Below are 19,759 nucleotides of genomic sequence, written 5' to 3'. Positions count from 1 at the left end.
GTCTGAAATTAACGAAAGGAGATAATAAAGTGTAGTTTGTCCTACGGGCACTGAGGCATCATGTGAATACCGCTTGCATGTGGCATTTGCACATGGTCAGTAAGGGGCCAGCACTTGCATTTAATAACTAGAGGCTGGCGTAAGGTCACTGCACCACAGCAGTTGTCATGATGTCCCTTGAAGTAGAACTGCAAGACACACCTGCGCTCCTCTCTACAACCCCCTATGGGCCCGGACAACCCAACAACCCGCAGCACCTTTAAGAGTTACCCCCCCTGCATGCATGTGATTAAGGCTTAAGGTGTCACCTACTTGAGATCGATCAGTAAACACATGGAGCTGTGATGGTACTAGTACTCATTGAGTTCTCTATTCAATAACTAACAAACCAAGTTTTTGATTTTGTCTCATGAGCATGCACGTGCCACACTTGTTTGCAGTCATGAAGGCCAAAACATGAAAGCTCCAGCTTTGTGAACGTGTGTTTGTGTGTGGAAGTGAGATTCACCTGATATCGGATTAAAGCTGAGCTGACAGGATTACAGGTTCTACTATCTTGGTGAACACTTTAAATAGATCATCCTGATGATGTAAGTGCTGCAGATCTGCAGAAGAATCAGCATTTGACTGGAAGAACTCGGGAGGATTGCATCTGCTCCACACAATTAGGTGAGTGTGCACTGATTAAAAGCAATATTATATGTAGTAAAGTATGTTTTCAAATTATTTAAGGGCTTTTGTGCTGTAGTTATTATATATAAAGACATTAAACATCAATATAGTTTACACAACTTGGCCAAAATGTTGCATGTCTTAAATTACTTGAAAAAAAATAATATGCACACAACTTAAAATGAGCATTGTGAGAAAAACAAAACAGTCTCACTTCACAATATTAGTTTTGATAAAATGTTTTTTTTGTTTTTTTTCTAACTTTGCCCAACTTTAACTTGCTCTGGTGCGGTGCATGTTCTCAGGAGCAACAAAGAGCAACACTTTGTTTTAGGGAAGTGGCTAATTTGGATGAGTTGATGACACAACTTAACCTGTTCTGGGGTTTAAAGAGAACCTAAAAATGCTGCAACATTTTCCTTTGACTAAAAATAGTCTCTTTTTTTTTGATGAGATAAATGAGATAACTTGAGCTTTCAGGACTTCAGTTCAATCGTTTTCATTCTCTGGATGGTGAGGAAGTGATAATTTTGCATTTATAAAAAAAAACAAGTGTTTTAACTTTTGTTCATTAACTTCTGATGTAAACTCCATTTCATTGGATATTTGGATTAGAAAGGAACATGGTACAAAAATATAGGTCCCATGTAAATTTAGAAACACGGCCACCCTTTGAGGTGAAAGAATATGGGAGCCATAAGTGATATGCATGGGGTCTAGCTGATCTCTCTTAGACTGCATGCGGCCATTTACAGGTGGGACCTGTTAAAAAAACAAACAAAAAAAAAAACTTTTTAGAAGCCAAATGCTAAATAATGAGGGGCCCACACTGAAATGCTGGCTGGGCCAAGATGGTTTTTGAGGCTCTAAAGAGCGATTATTCTGTCTTTCTCCTCCAACTCATCAATATTTTGTTTTTAATTGCTGCCTCCATCCCTCCACAGGAATGGCTGATGTCTTCAAAGGCCTAAACCTGCTGGAAACGCTCAAAGAGTCGGTGGAGAACAACAAGTTGTCTGATGTAAAGGATGCGGTGGAAGATCTCCTCATCAGTAGGATTAATGTGGCTGTGGTTGGGGACCGTGTTGAGAAAAAAGCCACTCTCATGAACTCTCTCCGCGGCCTCGGCCCTGATGATGAGGGAGCCGCCCCCTTTCCAACCACTGCCGACCCAGATGAAGTGGCTGGCTACCCAAACCCCAAACACCCTGATTTTCGCCTTTGGGATCTTCCACCTGTGTCTAATACGTCCCCATTTGAAGCTGAGGGATACATTAATAAATTCAAGTTTCTTCGCTATAATGTTGTCTTTATGACCTTCACACAGGTCATTCATCCCAACTGTGTGGAAGTTTTCTTGGAGGCCCTTTCTTTGCAGCGTGAAGCTGTGTACTTTGTTCTCTTAGCTTCCCAAACAGACACGGAGAAGAGCCTGGAGGAAAAGAGGCGGGCCAGTCTGGACGTCCTGAAATCCCAGGGTGTGAAAATTCCTAAAGTTTACCTGGTCAGACCCTCCACTCTGGAAAAGCTTGACTTTCCCGACCTTTTGGGGGACGTTAGTAAAGACCTTCCAGAGATCAGAGCCCACGCTCTTCTCCTGGCTCTGCCGGCTCTCACCACCACCTTGGTCACCCAGAAAAAGGAAGCATTTAAGGCTCTCATATGGGCAGCCGCCTCTCTGTCAGGAGGGATGTCAGCTATTCCTGTTCCTCTTGTAGCTTCCATGGTGGACTCCAGTGTGGCGGTGCGAATTTTGACAAAGGCGCAGCTATCTTTGTGCCTGGATGATGAGTCTGTACAGCGACTGGCCCGCCAAAGAGGCATCGAACCCTCAAGACTTAAGGACCTGCGGACCTGTGTGATGTCTGTGGAAGTTACCAAAGGGGAAGTTAAAAAGCGCCTGGCGGCGGCAGAGAAAGATTTGGCCACGGTTTCATCAAAGCTGCTGCAGATGGCGATGCCTCGGCATGCTCGCTCTGCCAGCCGCTCCTTTGCCGCCATGCTGCAAGCGTTAAACACAGCTGTGGATGAAATGGCAGCTGATGCAGAGAGAATAGTGGCAGCTGCTCTAGAGGAGAGGAAATGAGGTCTAACATCAGTCACTCAATTATGTTTCCTGTCTATTTGTGGCTTAGAATCCCTTTTAATGTTTTGAAATTCAAACTTTTTTGCATGTTTACATTTTTTATACTTTACGCTTTTATTTTCAGTTGCATATAACAATGCAGAAAAACATGTGTTTTTGCAAGTTTCTTTGTTCCTCAATAAACCTGCTACTCCCTCCCAAAATGTAATGCTGAGAAATCTTTGAATAGCGGAAGTTCTTTCACTCAGCAGGAAAAAAAAGAGTGATTCTTTAATCTGCTGGGTTAAAACAGGCGGGTTTGCTCTCGTCTGCTTGACTGCTTATGTAAATTCTTCAGGAGCTTCACTGAGGCGTCAAACCTTCCTTTTTTAATTTTATTTTTACCTTAGATTGGGTATGGATTGCACGCTGATTGAACGACTCTAAAGGTAAGAATAAACTGCTTCTTTTGCTGGGTGCACTTTTAATGTTGATTTTTGTTTGTTTTGCATTGTTGTACTGAAATTTCCTTCTGATTGGCTTAATCTGCCACATTTCTGTGAATAAACTGACGAAATCCTGTTATTCACGAGGTGTTTGTCTTCTCCTTTAAAGACAAAATGTTTTTATTAGAGCTCTTCTGATTAAATTCTATTTAGAAATAGAGCTATCTGTTAAACCTCAGCATAACCACTGAAAGGTGTAACATTTTACATTTTTTTATTGAAGCTGCCAAGTTTTTGTACCTAATTCAAAAAATGTTTTGTCTTGTCCCACTCCAGACCAGAAGCTTTACGAGGCAAGTTGTATGAAAAGTGCAAGAGTTAAGAGGAACTTGAGAAATTCACAAAAACCACATAAGGAACTTTTGAATTTTGCAAACTCAACATTCAATGAAATAGATGATCATCACTTTAATATTTTTAAATGCATTGTGTGGAGGAAACCATGAGGCAATCAGATGTTTAAATAAAATGTACGAGTGTTTTAGGTTTTCACCCAAACATGACAGAAACGTCAAAAAGGTTAAGCAATGAAACTTTTTTAGTTGTAGTGCTACATTTTTGGGGTTTTCTTCTGGTTTAATGTATCTTTTGTTTACAAATGGACAGCTTCTGGTTCAAAACCTTTATTGTTATTTTCTTAAATCACTTTCCAGTTGACATGATGACAACTGATGGAAAAAATGCATTTATTCAGTTTATTTCTGACCGAAAGAGGACATTTTTAAGCTCCAAGATGCAACTATTTACTTACAGGTATAGCATAATCGACTCGTATTTTACGGGAAAATAAGAAAAATGAACAAAAAACTTTACTAAGGTCCAGTGAACCTGAAAATTAGTAAAGTTGCTTGTTTTTTCTGAAATAACATAACATTTTTTTAACTAGATAACATTTTCTACGTGAAATGCAAGTCATTGTCTGATGGGATCACATGCAAACGTTTAAATTATATGTTAAACACCTCTGTGCATGTGCAAACAGTGATAGTTTGTTTAAAACAAAACTACAGGCAGGATTTCCGCTGCATTTGTTTGCACGCAACTCGCCCCCATGACATGCTGCTGTTTGAGTTGATGTAGATGACTTTACCTTAATAGAATCCAGCCTTAAAGTGGGCGGGGCTTGTTGTTGCACCAAGGCAGCCCAGAACTCTTCTAGTTTGCACCGATTTTTTTAGTGCTCACATTCTAACTGTAGGAGCCAAATATTATGTTCACAGTGATCGGGTGAGATGGTTTTGGGTCAGGTGTTGCTTTTTGGTCAGTAGTTGAGATAAATGGCTGCTCACTAGCTCACAATTAGAAAAGGAGTATCATTACCTGAGAGAATAAAGCTTTATTTGAGGAGCAACATTTACACTAAATCATTAATAGATTTATCCGTTCAGTACAAATCAATCAAGGATCAAAGACCAACAATTCACCAAAAGAGAAATCCTTTCAACTGGAAACCCTATCTAAGACTTATTGGGTTTGCTTACTTCAGAATCAGATCAGAATCACGTTTATTTACATACAGCTTACACTGACATACGAAGTTAGGTTCCAGTGCAACCCAAACAAGATCAGACATAAAACAGAAATACACACATTCAGTTCAAAGTTGACTGAGGTGCAGCCGTGAAAGTCAGCGCGCCTCGCTTAGTGTGGGTGTAGATGGTTTAGAAAACAGGGGGCTCATTGGTGACAAAAAAAAAAGTTGTATCTCAACATTGTGTACAATGGGTAGATACAATAAAACAACTACACTATTTGAAACACAAAGGCACATATGCAGACAAAAACACAGTACGTGATGCTCAATGTGTAAGAGGGGATGGGGTGGGGTCCCTTGAATCAATCTTAGAGTGCAGCTACGAGGCGCATCTTCTCGACAGTGCAAAGTGTGTGTGTGTGTTTGTGGGGGGGGGGGTGCAGGAAGGCCGAGGTCAAGAAGAGATGAGCTGCTGCGTCAACCCCCTGCACACAGCTTCTGTATACACTCTGGAGAAGCAAACATGTTTTGGTGGAGCCGAGGACAGTATCCTCAACTCATGAGGGGAGCCTGATTAAATTCAATTCTTCCGAGCGCTAGCTGTTTATTCTGCTGACTGAGTCCTTGACTGGTCTTACAGAATTTGAGGCAAATTTGAATCCAAAAGTGGGCATTTAGACCAGTCTTCCCTCAATTCGGGCAGAAACACGCTCCAAGTTAGCATCCATCTTCCGCACAAGTTCAAGGGTCGCGAGCACCCTGCTAAAGCGGGAAAGACAAGCACAGAGCTTTTGTGAAAGTTTCTCACCGTTAGTCTCTACTCCCCGAAGAATCTTCCCACAGACCTTCCCCTTAGACAGATCGCCTCTCTCCATATTCCGCTCCCAGACTGCCCGATAAATCAGAAATCCTCCGATACCAATTAGCAGAAATCCAAATAGATACACATCTCTGCAGACAGCGTGGCCAGGCACACCAGCCTCCACATGACTCATGGATCGCTGGTGTTTCCAGCTGCATGGGTTCCTTCTAGGCAGGAAAGGTCCGCTTTCCCATTCCTTAGTGTGGAAAAACGTTGTTGATCGAATTTGGAGACCAGCTGATCAGATCCATATTCAGAGTGCAAAAAGCAGTAGTTGCAGATGGATGAAAATTGCAGGCTCTGGGGCGGAGGGGACAAAAAACATTGGGAATGGGCTGACACAGGAGGAGCGAAAGGAAAAGGATCTATCTGTCTTTGGCGAGAATCAAGCAGAAAAAGCCTTCTGTGGTTTTGTTTGCAAAGATTTTTTTTAAAGACTTCGTTGCATGGAGAAGACAAGGTTATGCGGTCCGTTCTAAATATGGGACTGATTTCAAAGGGACAGAACGTGAGCTAAGTACAGCTGTCTATCTGTGGAGCAAAATTCAGATTAACAGTGTCGCTCAGCAGAAAATAAATAATCGCGATCGAATTAAAGTCAGGTCTTTCAGAGCCACAGCCTTGAGCATTCAAAAAAAGTGGACAACGTAAAGTAAAAGTAATATAAATCAGCGTAATGCAAGAACACGACAGGGGTCGGCAACCCGTGGCTCAGGAGCCGCATGCGGCTCTTTAGCGCTGCCCTAGTGGCTCCCTGGAGCATTTTCAAAAATGTTTGAAAATGTAAAAAGATGGGGGAGAGAAATATAATTTTTTTTGTTTTAATATGGTTTCTGTAGGAGGAAAAACAAGACACAAACATTATTAACATTTTCCAAAGCTGTAAGAATGTGTAGAAAATACTTTGTAACGCCAAGCAGGTACGTCACTTGTAGAGGGCGTAACGGGAGCCAAGCCGCCTGGAAGTTGAGCTGTCAATCAATTGGCTGCGCTGAATATTTGTTGTCCGTGCCCAAGGTTCGTCTCCGAACTGATTCAGAGGAGTAGCCAGTAAGCCCAGCAAAGACTATAATCTCCTTTCTGGCATTACTAGCCCCTTTATTCAGAACACACACTACAATGAACATTGCACAGCAGTAATCAACCACTCCCCTTCCCACACTTATGGTCCAACATAAAGAAACAAACATAACAGGAAGAATAAACTAAGGTGGAAGAACAAAACTGCCATATGAAAAGAAACGTGGCCAAACAGAAACGCTCCTGCTGAGCCCTAATTAGATCAAGAGACCGACTCCCATAATCCCTTGCTGCTACCAGACCTAAAATGCACATGACCGCCACTACAATATTACTTTTTTTTAAACTTTATTGTACAAAACGAAAGTACAAAACAAAACACAAATTTACAAATTAAACTTCAGATATGCCAGGGGAACATTCTTTTGTTCGAATCCTCAAAATAAAAATGACATCAAAAATCTGATTATTTTAGTACATTTCTTTAATTTTATCAAAGCAATGAAACATAATTGATTGATATTGTAGCGACCTGGGGCTTAGCCCCAATGAGTTATAACACTAGAGGAGACATCACGTGGTTCCTCATGGGAGGAGAGCACCGCCATCTTGGTGAGGTCAAGTTACAGCTGCAGTGCATGCATATGAACACATTTTTTGCATACCAGTTCATTTTGCGGGTTTCAACTGCGAAATCAGAGAACTGAGTCCACGAAGGAGGAAGGTATATCATTTCACAGGTAAGTACTATAATTTTTTTGTTTTAATGCTGCAGGGGCTTCATTAATCATACACATGTTGACATGCATGCTGCATGATGTACGTATAATTTGCTGTCGACATAAATGTACATTTTATTTTGCTAAACTTGTATACAGCATACTAGGCTATTATAGTAATATAGACTTATACATTTCTGACTCAGAGACTGAACTTTTCTTGCAGGTTTCCAATGGATTCAGACTTAAGGAAAAAGTGGATCTTAGCAATAAAAAGAGCTAACAAAGATGGATCACTGTGGTACCAACTAGTAATACAGTCTGGCTATGTTCAGAACATTTGTGGAAACAGATTTTGATGAGAGGCCAGACTGTTTGCTTGAAACCCGACACCATAGCATCTGTGTTAAACAAATTGATCACTCACATGAATCAGTATAAATCTATTGTTTTTCTTTGTTGTTGTTTTTTTTTGGGGTAAATCTATTGTTCACTTTTGGACTTCTTTAGAATATTTATTTTATTATTATAATTATTATTAGTAATATTGATAGACTTATTTTATTTTTTGATTTAATATTATTATTATTATTATTGACTTATTGTTGGGTTTTTCTAAATAATTTAAATTACATGTCAAAGAGGTCTAAAACTCCTAAATGTTTACAAAGTATTTTTTTTTAATTCTTTGTAATCATTTTTTTATTTGTAAGAAGTCCTGCAGCTATGCATTTTCATAAAAGTTTGAGCTTTTAAGGCTGACCGTTTCCCTTCTTTAACAACAACAAATGATGTATCTATATATATATATTATATATATAAATATAATATATTAACATATATGTATAAATATATATAAGTGTAAAAATATAAAAGCTACTTAGACACCTCTAAAAGCAATAGAAATCATTGTCATATGGGCGTCGTCGACCTCACCAAGATGGCGTCGCGCTCCGCCACCGTCGGCCAGGCTTCTAAAACGGGCGTGTCTCCTCTAATGATATAACTCATTGCTTAGCCCCGCCTTCAGCCCCTAAGGCTCATGGGAAGTGGGGAATTTTGGGGTAAAACCTTGAGTCAGAGTGTTGTGAATTGAAGTGAAGTCCATGCTGTTTTGGCTGTTTAAGTGTGCTTGAAAAAACGGGCTTATTGCCAAAAAGAGATATTGGGGCGCTTCCTGTTTATTTTTTGCTTGGGACTATCCGGGGTTAGGCAGTGTATGGGACACGGATAGCTTTTCACTACGCTAGCAGTTTGGCTGTATCTTATTTGCTAAAATGACGTTCCGGCTGGGTCGTTATAATATTATAAGGAAGTCAAACTTGCACAACAGGGCAGTCACGTGACGCGCCGTTCGCCACAGAATGCACTGCAGGGCAAATAAACATTTAATTGTTTTTTTTTTTTTTTTTTTTTTTTTTTTTTTTACCTTGTCCTGTCCAACAGCTGGGCAAACAGATGAGAGCTGAGGGCCTCTTGTGTTGGACATATTTTACTTTAACAAGAGGGGTTATTAATCTTCAGACAAACCAAAGGTATGTCAGAATAAACATTTAATTGTTAATAATGCTCATTATGTGTTTGAAGCAACTTAATCATTTTGATAGTAGGCTAATATAGATAATATAGATACACATTGCATGTGTTGCCTTCATTATAAGATTAAATACGTTTTTTAATATTTTGCGGCTCCAGACATATTTGTTTTTAGTTTTCTTCGTCCAATTTGGCTCTTTCAACATTTTGGGTTGCTGACCCCTGCTTTAGGACATAGTAGCCAAAAACTTATTGAAATTCAGCTTCTGGGGTCAAAAAGGTGTTGAGGTGGTCAACATTCAGATAAACCGATTGCCTTGGTGTCTCGCATAACGAACGTCACACAGAACAAACCATGTGCTTAATGAATAATCATGGCTAGCAGAAAAAACTTTCATGACATCACTTATTACATATGTAAATAAATGTCTGTTATTTGTGAATAAATGTGTGTCAGAATAAAGTAAATGTGTCTAAGTTTTTTTTACACACACACATGCACACAGACATCCTCTCAAACACACGCACACACATTTTGCAAGGAAGGTGGGACCTAGGACCATCTGTCCCCTACCCCTGGTGGGGGGTACGGGGCCCTTGGCAACGGCGGCCGTGTCCCTTGGGTGCCGGTTTCCTGGGCCCAGCGGTGCTCTCTCTCGGTGCGGGGAGGGGGTTCACATTACACCTGAGGTGGGGTGTTCATGTCCCTGGGGGGTGGGTTCGGGTCCTTGCCCCTGAGTGCTGTGGCCCAGCAAATTTCCAACTGTGGCCGAGCCTGGGCGGCCATGTTTACAACACCCCTTGTGGGCCCCCTTTTTCCCCGGGGTGCCCCCCTCCTGGGTGGGGGCGGCGGGTCCCTGCCTTGCTCCTCCCTGGACCAACCATGGGCCGGGTGGGTGGCTGCCTGGAGTGCGGAGCGGGTCTCCCTTGTGGGGTCCTGCCTCGTACCTGGGGTTGGGGCGGGGGGGTGCCCGGAACTCCTGGGTGGTGATGGGGTGCTCGTCTGGGGCTGTGGGCGTCCTTCTCCGGTGGGGCCCTGCGTTGGGCTCTCGCGGCGTGGCGGGGGGGCTGCTCTCCTGGTTGGGCTGGGGCGGCGCTCTCTTTCCCCCCGTGCCTCCCTGCTCTCTGGCTCTGGGGGCCTCGCGGCGGTCCTGCTGGCCCTGGCCTGGGTGGCGGATTTGGTCGCCCGGGGGGCGGTTGTTCCCTGCCTGCTCCCGTGTGGTGTTGGGGGGGTTACGGCTGCCGCTGCTGCTGCGGCGGGGGTCTTGGTCTGGGGATGGCTGGGCACTCTCCTTCCTTCTTTACACATTCCTCCATCCATTTTAGAAGAACATAAACACTCACCTGAGAACAGGTGTTAGCTCACCTTTGCACTAATGGTTTGCATGATTGAATGAATGAAATATTTCACACTAGTTGGTTTTAAGGCATAAGTGTGCATGTGTGAACACTATCTGTTTTGTGTACATGTTGACATGTGGACATTTTTGCAGCTAGCAGGTGTGTTGACAACATTTGAGTGTGTGTGGACAGGCCCCGCCCTTTTTGAACTACATTTGAACCTTACCATAATGATAAACAACCAGTAAACTTGTTGCTTTATGCTGCTTCATTGTCTTATCCCCCCTCCCCTCCTATTATCACCCTCCTAACCCCCCCTCTCTCTCTAACATCCCTCTCTCTTCTTCCCTTCTTTCCTCTTCCGTCCGGTCCAACACCAAAGATTTTCAAACATGGCTGAAATTAATAAAGTTTGGCCTCAATTACAAAAGGGATTTATTCAGACATACCTTTGGTTTGTCTGAAGATTAATAACCCCTATTGTTAAATTAAAATATGTCCAACACAAGAGGCCCTCAGCTCTCATCTGCCTTCCCAGCTGTTGGACAGGACAAGTCAAAAAAAAAAATGTGTCTAAGTTTAGTAAAATTTCTCCAAAACATACTTTAATTTCAATAGCAATGTTGACAAAACTTTCAGCATACAATCTTAAAAACCCAAATCTCTGAGTTAAAACAGTACAATTGTTATACATTTAAAACGTGACCACAGAGAAAAAACAGATTATTTTGCTATTTTACATCGGAGATTGAGACGACTAAGGCTGTTCTATAAACTGTGTCTTGATTAACTCACTTATTGTGTTTTAATGAGCTTCACTGTAAGCTCGACTCCTGTTTGAGTGGGATGTCAGAATCAGAATCAGAGATACTTTATTGATCCCACACGTGGGAAATTTGTTTGTCACCATAGCAACTGACAGCAGAGGGAAAAAAAGACTTAGAATTAAGTAAAAAAAAGCAAGAACAAGGAAATGTATAAATACAGACATCAAGGTATTATAATTTAAAAAGCTATTTACAGAACAGTGCAAGTAAAAAGATGTGCAAAAGAAATGTGAAATATAGAAAACAACTAAATAAAGAGATAATAATAATAAAAAAAAAAAAAAAAAAATGTGCAAATGTTATCTTTTGCATTGTGAGTTGTTGTACAGGGTTATTGCATTGGGAATGAATGACTTTTGGTACCGGGCAGTTTTGGAGCGGAGCTGTCTGAGCCTCCTAGAGAAGGAGCTCCGCTGTTTGTTCAGAAGAGGGTAATAAAGGAAGTAATTAAGGAAGTAGAAAACTATAACTTACAAATATGTGTCACTATTTTATTAATGAATTTAAAAAAAAGTAAATGTTCATGTTCTTATTTTTGTGATGCAGAGAGCAGACTTCAGTGAAAATGAATTATCTTCCATTTGGGTTGTTGGTATTATTGACCCTCTCAACAAGTAGGTTGTTTATTTGTTCTTTTATAAAAACATTTTGTCTACCTGGATTATATCACTTCTCTAATTGCTTTTTTTACACTCCTCTAGATTTTTTTTGTAACACAGCACAAGGGGATCCTTTTGTATTAGAGAAGACCCAGATCACAGTTGAAGAAGGCTCCTGTGTTGAAATCAAATGTAAATACTCAAGTTATTATGTAGATGCTGAAGGTGGAACCTGGTTTTGGTTGAATAATGCAACCTGGAACCAGAATACAGGCTACACTGGGACTGTTCTTTACAGCAATGATGAGTCAAAGCGGTCCGTCAGTCAACTCTTTAAAAACAGAGTGAGACATACAGGTTCTTCACATGGAACTGCTGGACGACAAGCATATCAACTGTGTCAAATTTCCATCTGTAATCTGACTGTGAACGACAGTGGAAATTATATGTTCAGATTTGAAGGAAAAACTTCAACCGTTAAATGGGCGACAGAGCCAAGAGCTACCCTAACTGTTGGTGGTAAGTACAAAGATCAAAAAACAGAAAAATGCAGTTATGAAAAAATATTAAATTAAAAAAATGGCACAACAATAATGAATTTAACATAAGCAAGGATCTAAACAGCAACAAAGAAGTTGTTTGTTTTTATATTAAAAACTTGTAAATGTGAATTTAACTGACAAAATGTCACATGAGTGCTTTGTCTTTTCAGTTGCTCCTCAAGTTGAGATACTGATTAAAGATCAGAGTGAAGGAACATTACAAGACATCAAAGAAGGGAACAGCATCATCCTGGAGTGCAGACTGAAGAAAAGCAAGCCAAAACCTGACAGCTTTTTCTGGCAAAAAGATGGGAAAGACATTGAAAATAGTCAGATTTATGAATTGATGAGGATCAAACCAGAGGACAGAGGAAACTACACATGTGGAGCCAGAAACCTGATTGGCTCTGGAACATCACAGTCCATTAATCTTGATGTTAAATGTAAGTTCCACATATTTATGAATACTCTAAATAAAATAAGCAATAAAACTGCATTAAAGATACAGAGAATACTAATTATTTTTTCAACTTCTAGACAAGCCGATGAATATCACCATTTCCACTTGGGGCCTTCATAATAACACAGTTAAAATCAACAGCAGCGTCTCTTTGACCTGCAATGCTGCAGCAAATCCACAGCCACAGTTCTCCTGGTACAAACAGTCTGAAGGCCGACAAAAGATTTCAATAACGGACCAAAGGGCTTTGAATATAAGTCGGGTTCAAAGAACAGATGAAGAATGTTACGTTTGCACTGCATCCAACACCCTTGGTCAGGGGAAAGACAGTTCACCTTCTTGTATACAAGTTCTGTGTGAGTAACAACTTTATTTTTTTATTTTATTTCAATTTACGTGTCAGTCAAAAGTACGACTGCTGGCATTTTAATCTAAGTCGACCACATAATAATGTTTGAGGTGGTCTAAGTCAGATCACCAGTTATTAACTCACACTTAAATCCTAAAGATTTGTCAAAATAATATACTGGAATTTCTGTTTTATCCACAAATAACGCATGTGTAAATGTTATTTTATTGCAGCTAAGTCTTTAGTAAATTTCTACAAAATTGTAGAATATATTTTAAATTTGTTTATAATTTGAAGATAATTGTTTGACTGGTAATCTACACATTATTAAGTACTAATTAAGAGCAAGCAATAATAATAGAAGAAAAAATGATTGTTTTTTTTAAATCCAACTCTTAAATCTCAAAGTCAAATTCTCTTTTCAGTTCCTCCCACCAACGTCCTGCTGACCATGGACACAAAGGTCAGAGAGGGTCGGCTCATCACAGTCAACTGTACCGCTGAAAGTTTTCCAGCTGCTACTTTCACTGTTGAAACATCTTCAACATCATATAATTACTCTTCAGGAAAAACTTTGTCTCAATCGAAAAAACACACTTTCATAAATGAATTTAAAGCAACTTCAGCTCACAATGGATCTTACATCTGCATTGCATCAAACAGTGAAGGGAATCAGAGAAGCCAGGAGAAGAAGCTGGAGGTTGAATGTGAGTGATCGATAAATGTATATTAAGTCATTTATTTCAGTGAAAAAGTAAAAATGTCACTCATTAAATGTTAGTTAATATCTGTCAAACTTTTGAAAATGTTGAGACAAAAGAAATTACAAATAAAAAGGTAACAAACTGTGTTTTGATATAATAGCTTCTATAATTGTTTTCCAAAGTAGACTTCTTGCAACACACAGTTTAGGTGTTAGTCAGTAGGATGTTTCTGTTTCTGTATTCAGCTTTTCTTCAGTTTTTTTAGGTTCTGTCAGTAGAGAGAATTTTATTGTATTATTATTATTTATTTTATTACTTCTTCACAGAAGTGAGGAATGATGGAAACATGTTTAATGTGTTACTAAAAGCATGAACTGAAATATATGAAATATAAGATTGCTGCTTCAGAATTTTTCCCCCAAAATTAATTATTTAAATTGAAATAATTCAAATGATATTTGATTAATATTTTTGTCACCTTTTACAACTCTTTGAATTCAGATTCTCCTAAAGATGTGAAAGTAGAAGCAAAGCCTGGATCTGTCGTAAAGGAAAATCAGCCTTTCTCACTGGACTGCAGCTTCCATTCTAACCCATCCGTCTCTTCACTCACCTGGATGAAGAAGACCAATGACGGCAGGGAAATGACTGTGAGTTCTGGGAGGAAATACTCTGTGAAATCTGCCCGTCCCTCTGACAGTGGATGGTACAGCTGTTCAGCTACAAATGATGTTGGAACAGGAAAATCCCAGCCTGTGCAGATTACAGTCCATTGTGAGTATTATAAAAAGGGTAACACAAAATGTGAACCTCCTGTTTCTAAACATAGAAATACTAAACTCATAATGTTGCTCTGCTTCATCTCTTCCTTTATTCTGCTTAGATGCTCCAAAACAAACAACAATCATCAAAGGTGAAGAGCTGTTGCATGATGGGAAACGTTTAGTGACTCTGAGCTGCAGCAGTCAGTGCTATCCTCCTGCAACTTATGTCTGGTACAAAAAACCAGAAAATAAAGAAGTCTCCAGTGGAAATAACTTCACAGTTTTCTCAGACCAAGCAGGAGAGTACTATTGTGTTGCTAAAAATGAGATCGATCAAGGAGTCTCTGCACCCATCAGACCGTTTGATAGTAAGTGAATGAAGATGATGAATTTGATCACATGTGGCTTTACTCAAAATCTGGAAGTACAAAAATCATATATTTACTGAATCTCTTCAACCAACAGACGACTTAACAACTGTGAAACTTTTGTTGATTGGCCTAAGTTTGATCTTCATAATTGTTTTAATTTTTCTTTTATACAGGTACGAATCATATTTTTTAAACAAACATTTTTCAAGTGAGCCTGTTTAAATTATTCCTATTATCTTATTTTAAAAATACACTTTTTAGACACAGGAGGAACAAATTACTTCAGCAAGGAACCACGAACAGACCTGTCTGCAGTAATCTTGTGGTAAAAAAAATGATGGAAGCATTTAAATTGTCCTCATGAAAATATTTAAATATAGATGAAACTTCTTTGCGCTAACACAAATTCAGGTGTGCTGGAGTGGAGCTTTCAATCAGGCGGCTTCAGCAGAGCCTTTCAGAAGCAGAGAGGACCTCTTGCCAGACCAGGACCGGCGTCCAAAAGCATCACAAGGACAACAGCGCCCTAATGTCCCGTACGACCACAGCCTCACACACTCCTCTAGACTGCAGCTCTTTATCAAGACAATGGATCTAATTTGAAACATTCAAATACGAAATGAATTGTAAGAAATAAGAGACAGTGAATACCCAGTTAGTTTATTCTGTTGTTTTCTTCACAGGTCTGCATCCAACGTGGACTCTATTTACAGCGTAGCAAAACTGCCCAAGAAAATACAGGTGAGTGCAGGTATTTAAGGCACATTAGATTACAAATCAGATTAGGAGGAGTAAGGTCTCGTAGCCAATACTGAATAAAACAGAAAGTTTATTCCAGAAAACAAACAAATCAAAAATGTCTGTGTCCCATTGAGAGCCAAAACTTTGTTGCAGGGAGTTTACTAAGAATGTTTCTTGCAAATGTTTAGAGTTTGAATTTAATTTTTGTTTTGTATGTGGCTTGGTAGCAAAGTGGCTTAGTGGATCTAAAACAAACTATTCTAAATATTTTTAGACTCTAGTGTGAAATGTGCAAAACTAAACAGCACATCTGGCACATTTACTGTTCATAACATTTAAATAAAGATAGTTAACTTTTGAATTTTCCAAACATCTCTAATATTTTGTTTTTAATAAAAACCATGTTTTTAAAAAAGTGTTAAAAGCCAAGTATATGGATCTTTTACAGAAGTTGTAGATACGTCTTCCCCTTTTTTTCCTGTTTGTAAATTCAACTTTTGTACGTGCTTTTCATCAATTAACTGATGTCTAATGTCTGCTTCTGTTTAGGCTTCCTCAGCAGACAAGCCAATGGCAAAGCAACAAGGACACATGGATGATGATTCTCTCAACTATGCTTCCCTGCACTTTAAAAATAAGCCAAAGTAAGAATTTTAATTTTGTTCTTTTCAAAATGAAATTTAATGAAATATGATTTACAGCATGTTGATTAAGAAAAATGTGTTAATTTAGGAACACAGCATCAAGGATACCAGAGGAGGATGTTGTGTATGCTAAAGTCTGTAAATCCAAGCCTTCAAATGAGGTCAGAAACAGCAAAACCATATTAGTCCATTCACCACACTCTCTACCATTATACACAATGGGGGAAAAAAGTATTTGACAGTAAACAATTCTGTTCATCATTAGTTAACTTCAGCTGTAAATGTTAGAAAGAATCCAGGAAATCATGCTGTGTAATTTTTAACCCTTGTGCTATCCTAGGCATTTTAACATTGGGACTGGGGTCATCTAGACCCCACAACATATTTTCTTAAAGAACAAATAAACAACCTACTTGTTGTGAGGGTCAATAATACCAACCACCCAAATGTAAGATCATTCATTTTCACTGAAGTCTGCTCTCTGCAACACAAAAACAAAAATTTGCACTTTAGTCTTCTACAAATAAATGTGAACATTTCCTTTTTTTAAATTAATTAATAAAATATTGACACATATTTGTAAGTTATAGTTTCTACTTCCTTAATTACTAGCCAGGACTTGTTGCACTCAAATAGGAGTTGAGCTCACAGTGAAGCTCATTTGAAACACAATAAGTGAGTTAATTAAGACACAGTTTATAGAACAGCCTCAATCTCCAATGTAAAATATTCTAATTTCAACCCAAGATATGCAAGTGTTTTTTAACCCTTGTGCTATCCTAGGCACTTTAACATTGAGAGTTGGGTCATCTAGACCCACCAGACAGTGTACTGAACCTTTTTTCTTCAATGATTTGTGATCTTCACTGATGTCCATGGATAACATGAAATCTTTCCACCTTTATCCGCCTTTGTCATGGTAGGGAGAACACGTCAATGGTCATCTTGACCCCATAGGATAGCACAAGGCTTACCGAATGTATTTATATAATGGTGCAGAAAATGAGGACTCAACACCAACAAACAGCAAGAATTCTGTCTCATTACAGACCTGTTACTTCTCCTTTAGGAAGCTCCTGTCCTACACTCGTTACCAGTATTAATGTGTACCTGTTTGAACTGGTTTTCTGTATAAAAGGCACCTGACTACAACCTTTTACCTGATTAAGATTAGAATATGCCAATTTGCGACAATCAAGACACTCAGTGAGAAAAGATCAACTGTTGGAGCAATCATTTAAAAAAATGGAAGAAATACAAGATCATTGACGATCTCCCTCCACCTGGGGTTCCATGCAAGATCTCACCTGGTGGAGTACAAATGCTCTGGAGAAGGATGACAAAACAGTATATTATTGTAATGCATGACGTCATCATGGATTCAAAACCCGCAGACATCCTGCTGAAGTCCAGCACTTGTTCAGGTCCGTCTAAAGTCCTCTAGTGGAAATTTAGATGATCCAGAGGAGATGAATATAAGAGAACAAATGGAACTTTCTGGTATAAACACCATTTGCTGTGTTTGGTGGTGGAAGAAAGCTGAGCTGTATCTGAGAAACACCATACCTACTGTAGCGCATGGGGGTGGAAACATCATGCTTTGGGATTTGCATAGAACTATGGACTAAAATAACTGCTAGTGTGTCCAAATCTGCTGAAGAGCTACAGGAAACGTTTGACCTCTGTCATTAACAACCAGGGTTACATTATAGCGTTTGAGGATGATTTTTGTTTTTGACCAAATACTTCGTTTCTGCACCAATATACAATAAAATTCATCAAAATCCCCAAATTGTAAAGAGTTCCTGGATGTCTTTTTTACTTTTTTAATGTTATGTTTCTCACAGTTGATGTGTATCTATAATAAACAATACAGACTTCTCAACATATTTTTAAGTGGGAAAACTTGCAGAATTGACAGCTGAGAAATTCTTTTTTGCCCCTCTGGAAAACATAAAACTCCCTGAAAATTAAACTTTATTTTCTCTTTGAAGGAAGAAGAGGAGCAGATGGATTATGTAAACATCGATATGGCCACAGGAGCCAACCCTCAGAATGTATGGAACTCTGACTCTGACACCAGTGACGATACTGTGGAGGTCAATTATGCACAGGTGAACTTTAAACCAAAGGCTGGACACCACAGAACCAGGAGAAACTCCAGCAGCTCTCAGGAAGAAACTCAGTATTCTGAAGTCAAGTTCAACTGAGGCCTTAAAAGTGTTTTTGCTGGTGGAGACAAGAGGCTTTACCAGAACTGTTGTAAAAATCCCAGAAAGTCATTAAAATGATGCATTATTGAGTAAATGTGTCACCACCCATAAGACCTCCATCATGGTCTACAGGCCTGTCACCAGCCACTGCGACTACTGCTATTCACTCCTCTTCTGCTTTTCCCACAAATCTGTCAAGCTTCAAGTTGTCTGGAAATATGCCGCTTAAATAAGTACGATTTCGGATTGTTGAAACATTCCTCATCTCATCACAGCTCTCTGTTAAATTCAGAATTGACTACAAACTCCTGCTATTTACCTTCACATCCACCAACAACTCCCTCATACTTGTCCACTCTCCTCCACATCGCTGCTCGATCCTCCTCACTCAGAACCTCATTCTTCCTTCATCTGACTGTTTCTTTTACCCACCAAAGGAACATAGGGGGCAGAGCCTTCAGCAGGGTCAAGACTAGTTTTAGGGCTAGGCTTAGAGGCTGAACTTTGGAATTCACTCCCTCAGGGATTAGTATTATTGACTTAAGTCACAAAACATCTTTCTACTGAGCTGAATCACTATGGCTGGTTCTTCACCGTAGCTGTTTCATGATGATTTAACATCTGTGATCCTTTCAACAAACTGTCCTTTGCTGTCTAATCTTTTTTTGCTTGTACAATGCCCTCAGTTTTGATCAAATGTATTCATATTATTTTAGTTAACATTTTGGCAAATAATGCAGAACATTTGCAATATTAAATTGTATTTGTCAGGAAGGGGGGTTGACAAAGGACCCAAACTGCAGAGATGGGAGGCAGGTGGTTGCTAGAGGAGCATGTTCTGCTCTGATGGGTCCGGAAAAAAGTTTGGCTGGTCCATTCGGTCAGGTAGGAACGTTGATGAAGGACCCAAAGTGCAGAGCTGGGAGGCACACGGTTCCAAGTATAGGGGGGCAAGTAAACAGGAAGAAGACCGTCATATCCCTGACCGTCTTCTTCCTGTTTACTTGGTTTGTCTCCAGTTAGTTTTGTTAGGTTCCCCTGCTCAGCAGCGCTTTCTGTTTTGGAAATAAACCCCTTAAACTTGGAACCGTGTGCCTCCCGTCTCTGCATTTTGGAAATATCTGACAGTATTAAAACCAGAAGCTTCATGTTGCTTTAAAATAAAATAAAAAACGCTCCTTGAAATATGATTTGTATTATTTAGTAATTTTTTAATACTGGAAATAATTGGTGTTTAAACAACTATTAAAAATTAACAACATTTTCTGTACTTAAACAAAGCAACATTTTCTATTATGTTTATTATATGATTTGTTTTTGTTGATTTTTTTCTGTGTATCTATATTTTTT

The 19,759-nt window shown here is 39.4% G+C and overlaps 2 protein-coding genes across 2 annotated transcripts; both read left to right on the top strand.

Moving 5' to 3' along the window:
• The first annotated feature begins 580 nt into the window (after window positions 1–580).
• irgq2 (immunity-related GTPase family, q2) lies at window positions 581–3,322 on the top strand. Its single transcript, XM_004078455.5, has 2 exons — window positions 581–669; window positions 1,617–3,322. The coding sequence occupies exon 2, from the start codon at window positions 1,619–1,621 to the stop codon at window positions 2,756–2,758; it is 1,140 nt and encodes a 379-aa protein (XP_004078503.1). The 5' UTR covers window positions 581–669; window positions 1,617–1,618; the 3' UTR covers window positions 2,759–3,322.
• On the top strand, window positions 3,048–19,313 carry LOC105356008 (B-cell receptor CD22). Its single transcript, XM_011485693.4, has 15 exons — window positions 3,048–3,186; window positions 11,569–11,636; window positions 11,724–12,140; window positions 12,334–12,606; window positions 12,701–12,979; window positions 13,398–13,679; window positions 14,178–14,450; window positions 14,560–14,808; window positions 14,906–14,984; window positions 15,073–15,136; window positions 15,223–15,347; window positions 15,495–15,552; window positions 16,102–16,196; window positions 16,285–16,357; window positions 18,191–19,313. The coding sequence occupies exons 2-15, from the start codon at window positions 11,588–11,590 to the stop codon at window positions 18,404–18,406; spliced, it is 2,532 nt and encodes an 843-aa protein (XP_011483995.1). The 5' UTR covers window positions 3,048–3,186; window positions 11,569–11,587; the 3' UTR covers window positions 18,407–19,313.
• Window positions 19,314–19,759: the final 446 nt, after the last annotated feature.

The sequence above is a fragment of the Oryzias latipes genome, chromosome 16 (genome assembly GCF_053564925.1).
Source record: "Oryzias latipes strain Hd-rR chromosome 16, Olatipes_Hd-rR_3.1".
Classification (NCBI taxonomy): domain Eukaryota; kingdom Metazoa; phylum Chordata; class Actinopteri; order Beloniformes; family Adrianichthyidae; genus Oryzias; species Oryzias latipes.
Note: the sequence above shows the minus strand (reverse complement) of the source record. Positions and strands in the feature narration are given on the sequence as shown.